At 45.2% G+C, this 12,924-nt stretch overlaps 1 protein-coding gene across 4 annotated transcripts in view; it reads right to left on the reverse strand.

Moving 5' to 3' along the window:
• The window catches only part of MOB3B (MOB kinase activator 3B), a 101,968-nt gene that overhangs the window by 47,686 nt on the left and 41,358 nt on the right, over positions 1-12,924 (reverse strand). For 3 of the 4 annotated variants that reach the window (XM_081845645.1, XM_081845647.1, XM_081845646.1), the window contains exon 2: positions 3,399-3,967. In XM_081845645.1, coding sequence (XP_081701771.1) covers positions 3,399-3,816 — 418 coding nt within the window. In that variant the 5' untranslated portion in view covers positions 3,817-3,967. The remainder of the gene's footprint in view (positions 1-3,398; positions 3,968-12,924) is intronic. The other variant, XM_081845648.1, reaches the window with a different exon arrangement.

Here is a 12,924-nt window from a genome sequence, read left to right on the forward strand (position 1 = left end):
TTCTCCTGCAAGATAAACAGGAGTTTCATTTACCCAAAGAAAGAAATGATTAACAAGTGACTTGGTCACTTCTGGGAAATGATTTATGATGAGTTAGGGGTGAGGGGAATGATGGAGGTAGTTTTTGTGAAAAACCAGTAGCTTTTCTTTTAGGTAAAATTGGTGGAGAAGTACCTAGTGAACAGTGGGGGGAAAAACTATGTATGTATAGAAGAGTTGGATTTGATATCCTGCCTTTCACTCCCTTTAAGGAGTCTCAAAGCGGCTCACATTCTCCTTTCCCTTCCTCCCCACAACAAACACTCTGTGAGGTGAGTGGGGCTGAGAGACTTCAGAGAAGTGTGACTGGCCCAAGGTCACCCAGCAGCTGCATGTGGAGGAGCGGAGACGCGAACCCGGTTCCCCAGATTATGTGACTACCGCTCTTAACCACTACACCACACTGGCTCTCATGTATGTATGGGGAAAAGGAGGAATTTGAGAAGGAAGTGCTGAAAAGGTTTTCACCAAATCCAATAAAACTTGTTTCAGTTTAGATTTTTTTAAAAAAAAACCAAGATGGGGAAAAGGAGTGTTCTTTGTGATTTTGCAAAATATACTCATTAACTGAGGTACTACCTGATACTCACTTAACTTCCTAGTTTTCAAATGACGGAAGGTTTTTACAGGTATTTCTGAGCACTTGGGAATCAAAAGAAAGTAATTCAAAGCAGCTGCTGTTGAGATGTTTCATTCCGAATCTGCTCAGCAGAGCCAGACAGAGGATGATGACAGGTGAGTGTCCTGTCCCCCCAAAAAACATAAATCCTGGCTAGGCCCATGCTACAGATATGTCTTTTAAAATAGTGGCACTCTTGTTCCTGCTTGCCCAAGGCTGATGCAGAAACTCCTTCCCCTAGCTATTACTGCTGCCTTCAGAGATGAAACAGACTCGAGGGAAGAGGAAGCTGGCAGGAGATCATGTATTGATTTCTTTGTTCTTGGCTTTTGTCCTGGAACAAGATGGAGCAGGCTGGGAAAGATACAGTTCCTTAAAGCTACTCGTTCCGAAAGGGGCAGCAAGGAATCAATCTCTCACAAAGACACTACAGGGATTTAGGAACAAAACGAAGCAGGCAATTGCTTATGGAGACCGCAAATAATATTCTGGAAAATGTTCCTTCTTGCGTAGAGATATGCACACCTGCTTATCTTGAGCATCTTAAGTATGGCAAATAACTAGGAAATTCACGACAAAATAGTTCAGGCACATATAGAGGAGTTGCTGCTGCCCCTTATAGGCCCACATTCACATGTGGGGCCTTTGCCCTGTTTGTTAGTCTAAGGATGTCCTGGTTGCTGAGAATAAGATGGGGTTTTGTGTAACATCTACTGCTTTCAGAAGCACTGATACGTCCATAAGTAGCTCAGATATATTATCTAATCGCCAAATGGCATCTTAAACCCAAGTTACGGTTGCCACAATGCACAGACGCCTCTTTTTTTGACTGTGGAATTTATCATTATTATTCTTATCATTTCTATGCTGCTTTGTATTTTTAAAGAACAAATCTCAAAACAGTTTACAAACACATTAAAACATCAAATAAAACAATCCCAAATAAAAGAAATTCAAGCTTTAAGGAAAATCTTTCAGGTCCTTCTCCAAGTGACAGTTTGCTTTCCCAGTCGCCAACCTGGCAATCCAGAGATCCACAAATGGTCGCCATTGGACCGGTACCAGTCGCAAAACGCGCCTGGCGCCTGGCTATTTTCTAACAAGGGAGTTTGTTGCCTTTCCCATGAACGCACAACAAAAGAAACAGAGCAATCACTGGGAAGCAGAGCTTGCACCTGTTCATCCAAACAAACAGAACGTTTCTGGCATTTCCTTGTAGCTTCTGCTGTCTGCAAGTGTCTCCTAACAAATCCATCCAACAAGCCACAAGGGCATGAACATCCCACCTGCCAGTCGTCCTTCTCCCAAACACACTATAACATATTTCTGATAAATCAGTAAGGTTACTCTTCACTTTGCCAGGTTACATAGACATTAGTTTAAAATTTGGGCCTGGCAGATTTCTAACACTGCCTTTCAGCACTGTTCCCAGAATGTATCCCCAGAGTAAGTTGAGGGTCACCTGTATATCCATGTAAATCTCAAAACTAAACTTTAAAAGTACATACAAAGGAACGGTAGCTTGGTCCATAAAAGTCCAAAACCCACAGTTGGACAATGCTTATACAGTCGTACCTTGGTTTTCGAACAGCTTAGTTCTCAAATGTTTTTGGCTCCCAAAATCCGCAAACCCAGAAGTGACTGTTCTGGATTGCGAACTTTTTTGGGAACCTGAAACGTCCCACAGGGCTTCTGCGGCTTCTGATTGGCTGCAGGAGCTTCCTGCAGCCAATCTGAAGCTGCGCTTTGGTTTCCGGACGTTTTGGAAGTCGAAGGGACTTCCAGAACGGATTATGTTTGACTTCCAAGGTACAACTGTATTGAGACAAATCAAAATGTCCCTCAAAGTATGGCAAACATTCAAGTTCTCCACACCTCTTTATCAACCAAGTGTCACGGTCCGGTTCACGGGTGATCGAAGTTCTGGCAGGGGACGTCAGGACCGGGGGCAAGATGGCAGGGTGGGAGCAGGAACGGGGGTCCAGAAGCCAGGAGTCAAGAAGCCAAGGGTCTGAGGGTCAGGAAGCAAGGAGCCACGAAGTCAGGGGTCCAAGGATCAAGAAGCAGGGTGTCAAGGAGCCGAGGTTCAAGGATCAGGAAGCAAGAAGCCCAAGGCAGGAAGCGTGTTGCTGTGGCCAAGAGCTGAAGGGAAATGCTGACCTTATATCCCTTCCCAGCTCTTGCCACCAGGTGCTGTGAGTTACCAATCGGCCTCACCTGTGAGGCCGCACCTTGCCTCTTCAGAACAAACTTAGGAAGGCCCCAGTCCTGCGATGTCCTACTGGTCACAGGGCCTGGCTCCTGCACGCACACCTGGCACCAAGACCTTACACCAGCTTTTTGGAACCCTGCAGACCAACTGTGACAGGTCTTCAGGCAACCCATCTGTCGCTCATGTGGTGTCACAGTGACATCACATGACCAATAGGTGTGTTGCTCCCCCCCATCAAAATCCCTCACATGCCTCTCCTTCAAAGCCGGCTTTCCATGCTTCTTTAGGCCTTGCAAACCCCACCACAAGGTTTTTGTTCCAACCTCCAAATTGCCGACTGAAAAGAGCACCTCTGGGTGGGCTTTGCAAGGTGTGGGGAGACTTGCAAACCCAACGGAGATTCAAATAAGGGATGTGCAAGGGATTTTGAAGAGTAGGCCGATGGTTTAGCCAAACACCATATCCGACAAGTCTTAAGAGGAACCTGTTGTGTGGCATGCGATTCTTAAGACACAAGTGTAAACTTACCTACACTAGTAGGGAATATGTCCTCGTTGTTGATTTGCACCTCAATCCAGTCCATCAGAAGATTCATATACTGGGGTGCTGGCAACGCCGTAGGTTTCTTGTACTTCAGATCGTCCTGCCACCGATATTCGTATTTGGGGCCCCCTGACATCACAGGGCAGGTCCTCTCTGTGCAGAACTCACAGATAGTTCCATAGATCAAGTTGATCCTGTTGAAAAAGTCCACCACGTGAACTGCTACCCAGTCATTTAGATCTTCTCCACCAGGCAGCTGTACAGCTGCTTTCAGGTCCACCCCAGAGTTCAGCGAGGCCTGCGCTCGTTTGTGGAGCTCAAACCTCTGGGTCCCGGGTTCAAATTTCCGTTTGGGGCGGAACGTCTTGTCCTTGTTAAAAACTTGTTTGAGTGCAATGGACATGTCTTATAGTCTTCAAGTTTCCTTATAGCAAACAATCAGGCACTAGAATACCCTGGTACATCCAAGGTAAAAGTGGACTTCAACAGCGGCAGGAGGTCCTTTGGTCCACTAGCTCTTCCTGCTGAAAGTTCTCCCGGGAGACTTCATGGTCCTGAAAGTTCAGAGACAAAACGTGAATGAATAAAATCTGCAAGTTGGTGGTAAATTTGACATGCACTCATTTGATTTTTGTTTGCTTTTACCTTTACCTGCAAGTCTACTGGGGTAAAAGTGTTGTTACTTAATAGGTTTATGCAGTTACACCCATATCAAGAAGGCACTTCAGATAGCCAGACAAGCTTCAGTCTCTTCTCCCCACCCACCCTTTAAATTAAACTGAGCTCTACTTGAGGGCTGCCGGTATTTTCATCCCATATATGCGGGTGGCGCTGCGGGTTAAACCACAGAGCCTAGGACTTGCCAATCAGAAGGTCAGCAGTTCAAATCCCCGCAACAGGGTGAGCTCCTGTTGCTCGGTCCCTGTTCCTGCCAACCTAGCAGTTCGAAAGCACGTCAAAGTGCAAGTAGATAAATAGGTACCGCTGCGGCGGGAAGGTAAACAGTGTTTCCGTGTGCTGCTCTGATTCGCCAGAAGCGGCTTAGTCATTCTGGCCACATGACCCGGAAGCTGTACACTGGCTCCCTTGGCCAATAAAGCAAGATGAGCGCCACAACCCCAGAGTCAGTCATGACTGGACCTAATGGTCAGAGGTCCCTTTACCTTTACTACTTGAGGGCTGCCGGTATTTTCGTCCCATATATGCTACCTCACTGCATCCCAAGGATGCCAAAAGGTGGCTTGCATATCAACAGTATAATCAGGGTGGACTCGACTTAAATCACGAGTCAGCAAGACTTGATTTAAATCATTAGTTAGTAAGACTTGATTTAAATCTCTCTTCTTCTTTTTTTCTTTTAAAGAAAGACTCATTCTTGCTGGTATAATATTAATATTTACAACCAGAGGCAGGTTTCATTTTTGGAATAATAATAAATATTCAGAGTAGTTTTAACAGTTATATAAAAAACTACTGATTTGGTTATACTATTAGAAATACATAGACAGATAATTATGAAATGATTGTGAGGTTTTAATAACTGTTTATATTTGGACAACTTTTCCACTGTACTTTATTGGAAGGAGAAAAATAATCATTTTCTTAATAACAATTTAAACAATTTATTTAACTAAAGCAGTAACATTATAGCATATGTATCCATGTTTGTTAACTGATGTGGTTAAACGTTTGTTTTTGTTTTTAAAAAAACAACTTAGACTGAGTTTTAGCATACATGAAAAACTTAAAACAAATCCTTATTTCCTGATGAACAGCCTTTGGACTATAATGTAACTTAAACAGAAAACTATCTTTAGAAAGATGTTTCCTCCGAAAGCATTTTATTTAAAAAATCCGATTTAAATAAAAAAAAACCCTGATTTAAATAAATAAATAAATTAAAAACCACATTGATTTTTATCCACCCTGAGTACAATTAAGAAATGGAGAGACAAGAGGCTGACTCTGTTATACTGCCCGTTTACAGACTGGAAAAACAGCTATAAAAATAAGGACAATAAAAATAAGCCAGAAATTACAGTGTCTCCCTTTTCCACTGCATCTTGACACATTAAACACAATAAGGACTGCTAATCAGTATCTCATTATGTCACAGGAATGGCCCCCTAGTGACTGCTAGCCTATCAACTGCCACCAACGTTAACTTTTCGTTTTCATTTCAGGTGGTGGTGCAAGAGAGGCGTCTTTGCAACATCAGAGTCTTGCACATATAGCAATTTTGGTTGTGATGCAGGTATGATTTGGAGATTTCACCCATGTCAATAGGGGATGGTCTGCTGAGGAGTGTCAACCGAAAGGGAGAAACTGGAAACTAGAAGTAGCCGGTTTCATTCAACTTCCCGGCTTGTCCACTCACTGCTTCCTAGTTTCTGATTTGCCTAGACCAGGGGTCTGCAACCCGCGGCTCCGGAGCCGCATGTGGCTCTTTTACACCTTTGCTGCGGCTCCGGGGCGGATACTAGCGAGGGGAGGAGGCGCATTGTGCGCCCCAACACTCCCCACTGTGGCGGGCGCTGTACTGGCTGTGACGTCGCATGGGGGCAGTGCGTGCATTAGTCACGCACCATCCCGATGTCACCTTCCCGCCCGCCCGCCCACTACATTGTAAGGGGCATGTACGCTGGTCACTGCATTGAAAGGGGGCATGTACGCTGGTCACTGTTTTGAAGGGGAGTGAAGAACACACACACAAAAAAGGTAACTTGTTAATTTAACGTTTATTTCTATGAGGAGGAGTAATTCTGAGCGGTCAAACAAAGAAATAATAAAAAAGTGACAAAAAAGCTATTTTTATAATGACGAGTTTTGCGGCTCCCAGTTTTTTTTTTTTTTCCCCGGAAACGGGTCCAAGTGGCTCTTTTTGTCTTAAAGGTTGCGGACCCCTGGCCTAGACTTAAAGACTTCCAGCATGTTCCATGTTCTCTTCTAAATCAGTTGGTGTGGCAAGGCTGTTGGGCCACTGCTCTGCATAAACTCAAAGTACATATTCAACACTACAACGATGTGTTTTAGGGGAAAGCTGTATTTCGATAAAAAGGTTCCCTCCTGTATTTCGATAAAAAGGTTCCCTACTGGCCACCTCATGAGAAGAGAAGACTCCCTGGAAAAGACCCTGATGTTGGGAAAGATGGAGGGCACAAGAAGAAGGGGACGACAGAGGACGAGATGGTTGGACAGTGTTCTCGAAGCTACAAACATGAGTCTGACCAAACTGCGGGAGGCAGTGGAAGACAGGAGTGCCTGGCATGCTCTGGTCCATGGGGTCACCAAGAGTCGGACACGACTAAACGACTAAACAACAACAACAACTGTTACTCATCTTGTCACCAAGAAACTCTGATAAACTTCTGAGGACTGGAAAATTGTTGGACTGGAAAGATCTCGACTGCTTTTATCAAAACAACAGCTGTGGAAAAGGCACATGAGAACCATTCAGTTAGAAAACTGCACCCCTCCTCTCTTTCCTCCTTGTGTAGAAAAGTATTTTTAAAAGTCTATGATCATCTGACTTTCATGGGATTCTGTGGTGAACCAAAGCCTCTGAGATCATTCCCAAGGCTTTCTGCGGTCATCTGCGATCAAGTTTTCAACTCAGGAAGCAACACAGAAACAACGCCTTTCTTCTGAAAATGCCATGAATGCCCCGCTCCACCTTCCTCTGTGCAAACTTGGGGTCTGACAGTTCCCCCCAAGATTGTTCCCCAGATAATTCCTCAAACTTGGGAAACGTATTTGGCTGCAAGCTAAAGTCTGCAATCAATTAACATAATGAGAGAGGAGAAAGGGAATATAACGAAGGGCATTGGACTGGGTTTTTGTGTGTGCCAACATCACCAAAACCACGGGGTTAAAACAGTTTCACCAGTTCCCCGTCAAGGAATATGGTGCCACAGATTTATGGTCCCTTATCAGGATCCTAGAAGGGGAAGAAATAGAGGCAGTGAGAGATTTTACTTTCTTGGGCTCCATGATCACTGCAGATGGTGACAGTAGCCACGAAATTAAAAGACGCCTGCTTCTTGGGAGAAAAGCAATGACAAACCTAGACAGTATCTTAAAAAGTAGAGACATCACCTTGCCAACAAAGGTCCATATAGTAAAAGCTATGGTTTTCCCAGTAGTGATGTAGGGAGCTGGACCATAAAGAAGGCTGATTGCTAAAGAATTGATGCTTTTGAATTATTGTGCTGGAGGAGACTCTTGAGAGTCCCATGGACTGCAAGAAGATCAAACCTCTCCATTCTGAAGGAAATGAGCCCTGAGTGCTCACTGGAAGGACAGATCCTGAAGCTGAGGCTCCAAGACTTTGGCTACCTCAGGAGAAGAGAAGACTCTCTGGAAAAGACCCTGATGTTGGGAAAGATGGAGGGCACAAGGAGAAGGGGACAACAGAGGATGAGATGGCTGGACAGTGTTCTCGAAGCTACAAACATGAGTTTGACCAAACTGCGGGAGGCAGTGGAAGACAGGAGTGCCTGGCGTGCTCTGGTCCATGGGGTCAAGAAGAATTGGACATGACTAAACGACTAAACAACAACAACTAGGATCCTTTGCAACTGCTTCCAACTATCTCAGTGTGGTCAGGAAAAGTTGTGGGGTTTGCATGTTCCCGCCTCTCTAAGATGCCAAGAATTCTTGCATTGTTCCAGCACAAACACCACTCCTGATCTGTGCAGAACCTTACTGCCAGCCTACAGGACCTAATGATATTGGTATCAGTCACCTCTTCCTTCCTTGAATGCCAGCTTTGTTTCAATGTCTCTCAGATGGTGGCCAAGGTCTGCACAAAGTCCATGCCTGAGGCTCAACAGAGTGGTCCTCTGCTGGCCCAGCTTCTCCTCTATCTGGACAGGGATAGCCTAGCCCATGGGTAGGCAAACTCAGGCCCAGGGACCAGATGCGGCCCAATCGCCTTCTCAATCTGGCCCACGGACAGTCCAGGAATCAGCGTGTTTTTACATGAGTAGAATGTGTGCTTTTATTTAAAATGCATCTCTGGGTTATTTGTGGGGCATAGGAAATTGTTCATATTTTTTTTCAAAATATAGTCCGGCCCCACAAGGTCTGAGGGACAGTGGACTGGGCCCCTGCTGAAAAAGTTTGCTGGCCCCTGGCCCAGCCATTGTTGTCTATGTTCTGGTAACCTATAGGTTAGAATACTGCAATGTGTTATATGTGGGGCTGCTTCTGAAGATGATTCGGACACTTAAGTTGCTGCAGAATTCAGTGGCCAGGTTGCTCACCAGGGCAAGGCTGTTTGAGCATATAGCGCCAATCCTGGCTCGAGTGCACTGGCTGCCAATTAGTTTTGGAGCCCAGTTCAAAAGTGTTGCTTCTGACCTGTAAAGCCTTAAACAGCTCAGGACCGCAATGCCTCAAGGCCTGCCTCTCCACATATGAACCTACCCAGGCCCTGAAATCATCCTCTGAGGTCCTTCTTCGTGTGTCTCCTCCATGAAAGGTCTGGAGGGTGGCAACAGAAGAATGAGGCCTTTTCTGTGGTGGCTCCCGTTTGTGGAATGCTCTGCCTAGGGAAGTCCGCCTGGTGCCTTCATTATATAGCTTAAGGCACTAGGTGGAAATGTTTCTCTGCAACCATGCCTTGGGCTGATTAGCATCCTATTTGAATGCGCTTGGCTGATTTAAGATCCATTTGAATGTGTTTGTGTTCTTGTTTTTATTATGTACAGTGGTACCTTGGTTTACGAACTTAATCCATTCTGGAAGTCCGTTCTTAAACCAAAGCATTCTTAAACCAAGGCACGTTTTCCCATAGCAGCGGGGGTCTCAATTTACAAATGGAACACACTCAACAGGAAGCGAAACATGTTCTTAAACCAAGGCAAAGTTTACAAACCAAAACACCTACTTCCAGGTTTGCAGCATTCTTAATCCAAGTTGTTCGTAAACTAAGCTGTTCTTAAAGCAAGGTACCACTGTGACCTTTCCTCTACCATCACTGGAGATTCAGAAGCACATAGTGAACATGGTAGAGAGGGACAGGAGCAACAATTATGTCAAGCTGCAGACCGTAAAACAATATATGCCATTATTCAAAAAAACCATGTACGACCTAGCACCTCCTTCCTCCAGCAATAGAAGGCAGCTATTGTGGTGGCATGTGTATTGCTTGGCGAATGAGCTTGAGTCAGTTTCGAGAGGGATAAATTAAGACCTTTTATGCTAGACGTTTAAGCCTCGTTCAACCTTCCATTAGGAGGGGCAGAACAGATGAGACATTCAAGAATTCTGCCAACAACAGCCCCCACCCCTTGACAGATAAGAATTTATTGCCAAAGTAATGTTTGCTTCTTAACCCTTTGTTCGTAGCCCACTTTGCCTCCCATTTAAATCCAGATGAGATAGGTGGTTTCTCCTTGCTCTGAAGTTTCGGAAAATGCAGATGGAGGCAGTGCAATGGCGTAGACAACATATACAGTGGTACCTCGGGTTACATACGCTTCAGGTTACAGACTCCGCTAACCCAGAAATAGTGCTTCAGGTTAAGAACTTTGCTTCAGGTTGAGAACAGAAATCGTGCTCCAGCAGCGCAGCGGCAGCGCGAGGCCCCATTAGCTAAAGTGGTGCTTCAGGTTAAGAACAGTTTCAGGTTAAGTACAGACCTCCGGAACGAATTAAGTACTGAACCCGAGGTACCACTGTAATAAGAACTGCAAAGCTGACCAGAATATATAAAACGAGAGGATCCAGACACATCTCTAAAGTGAAGATGAACCCACGTTGAGAAAACTCACTCTTAGCAAACATTTACTCTACCCTGCCAATTATTTATTAGAAATAAAGGAGAAGGTGTGCTTTTTTAAATCCGTCTGCTCAATGGCAATTCGATCTCCAGTAGTTTAAATAGACAGATATTTGAAATGTTCCATTCACTGGCACCAAGGCTAAATACTAAAAAATAAAATACTGGGTAGAAGGCCAGAAACTCTGATTTCTACAAGAGCTGAGCTGATTTTACCAGACATTTAGCAAATCCTAGTTTGGTTTTTTGCAGAGCCAAAAGAGCATCCATCCGTTATAGATAGATCATTTCCGCAATGGATATAAACTGGCAAAGGAGGACAGACCTTGGCTGTTAAATGTAACAGCTTAACCTAACAGAAGTCTGTGATAAGCCACTTCTAGATTCCAAGGGGTCTAGAGAGTATATTGAGGTGGGGCTCAGCAGAACTCACACTCAGTGGTGACTAGTGACTATTTGGACTAGCAGGATGCAAGGCAAGGAGGCCAACAGTAGAAAGAGCCATAGCCGGCGCTTTTTTCCTGCTGGAATGTGCCGGAACACAGTTCTGTCACCTGCCTTGTGCCGCCATCTTGTGCCACGCCCCCTGCCTTGAGTGTATGTGCCCCAGAGCATGGTGGGAAGTGTTGACGACGCCAGCACCACAAGACATGGAGAGATAGTCAACGTTGCTAGGCAGCCCATTCACGTAAAAAACAAATAAGGCAAAATTATCACTGCCAGATCAGGCACGGGCGCCCAGTGGAGGATGGAAGGCCCTTCTGAGCCAACCCCCCAAAAGGCAACGGGCTGCAGGAAAAATCGACAAGGAAAGTGGGATGCTTTTACCAATCAGAAACAGCAAGACATGGGCATTTGGGGTGGGTAGGGGGCTCCGGAGCCAATAAAAAAAGGAAGCAGCTGGCCAATAGGCAAGTGTGGGCAACACAGCCGTCTCGGAAGGGTTGTGCTAACTGTGTTACTCAAACTTTTTGCGACGCACCGATCTGAGCGTTTTGTATGACTGGAGGAGGAGAGCAGGCCAAGGCAAGGAACAGTATGTGTGCATCTTGCTCCCCGCTAAGGAGCGAAGGTGCCGAATCTCCCTATAAGATGGTGTAACCCGGCATCTTGGCACATGATTTTGGTTTCAAGATGGTGCCGGTGTCTGGGTTGGCAACTTGAGGCGGTGAGTTCCAGCACTTTCCCCCCTAGAAAAACAACCGATTTTAATTTTGCCACCACTGTCCTCCCTATTGAGTTCAACCATAGGCTCCCATTGAGCCTAATGAGGAGGAAGCTGACAGCCAGCTTACAACCACTGGAGTAGTTGTAAATAAGAAACCAGGTAGGTACAGGGGTTGGTGGAACAGCGTCCCATTTCCCCAAATAGAAGAGCCTCTGCTACTTGCAATTCCCACCTGTCTTGGCCAAAGGACTCCTTTCTGCCTCCTTTTCACACCCCAAAATGTAACTCCGTATCCTGGATTTCACACAAGGGAGTCTGGATGCTTCCAAAGGACCTTTTTGTTGAACATTCATCCTAATTTGTTTGCAGGGAGGTTAGACAGCATTCTGTCACACCATTATCCCACACTTTCCGCTGCATGTTCCTGCCAATTTCCCTATTGGGAAATTGATATTTTGTGTTATGTACTGAGGTTCTCACCCTGGGCCAGCAGGGGGGTACTGTAGATAGTTTTCACTCAGGTCCACATATGCAAATAAGGGATTGAAAGTGACGTTCAGTGATTGGATAGTTACAGAAAATGGTTACTGTTGCGTTCTAGGGGAGCTCTATATAAGAAGGCTGGCTGAACCCTTCAGTTCAGTTCTGTTCTGGCCTGTGAATAAACAAGAGCTGTTTGAAGAATCGTTGTGTTGTCTGATATGTTCACCAACAACTTAACATTTTGGGGGACTAGATTTGTTGGGCAAAAGCTCCAAATCTGCTCGGATTGCACAACATGGATTTGCTGGCATGCGGTAAAATCCTGCCTCAAAATCATTCTTTTTAAGCTGGAGGTGCTGCAAATCTGCCATATATATATATATATATATATATATATATATATATATATATACACGCAGCGCTCATTAAAGAAACTTTGAGAGAGGAAGTGCAGAAAGCGACACTCCACTGGTTCAACGCTTCCTCTGACAGCTTTTGTCAAAGAGAAATGGTATCTCAGAGTTCAAAGGAATCCCTCTTAAGCTTTTACAGCTCGAGTCTGGATTGAGAACACTGCTGGTTCCCCTGGGGGAGTATCTTAAAATACTTTCTGTCCTCCACGCCTGGGTTACTCTTGCGGGGCTGCGGTGTCATAATTGGCACGAGGTGTTGGCTGCCGTAATCCTGCACTTCACAAAAAAAACCAAGCTTCCCAGCAGTTCCCACGGGGATAGGGTTCGTCTCAAATCCTAGCGACCATCATTGCAGTGAGAGAATGTTTCTCAAGTGCTGATAGACCCCATGACCTGTAATGTTTGGAAGGAGGGCACAGAAAGAGACTGTGCCATGAATCCAGTCTCTAATACAAGTTTGCTCAACGTCCGTTCCCCAACAAAATTCTCCCAAAACCCACTTCGGAGCGCTAACCTACAATTTAGTTGTGTACAGACTTGTCATTTTTGCCGGAGTAGCCTACTATTAAGTTGGGAGAAAATAATCTAAATATATCCACTTCCCACAACACGGATGTAAAACACGGCATCAGATTTGGCAGTCCCTAACCCACCTCAACATAA

Source organism: Podarcis erhardii, assembly GCF_964252035.2.
Source record: "Podarcis erhardii genome assembly, chromosome: 17".
Classification (NCBI taxonomy): Eukaryota; Metazoa; Chordata; class Lepidosauria; order Squamata; family Lacertidae; genus Podarcis; species Podarcis erhardii.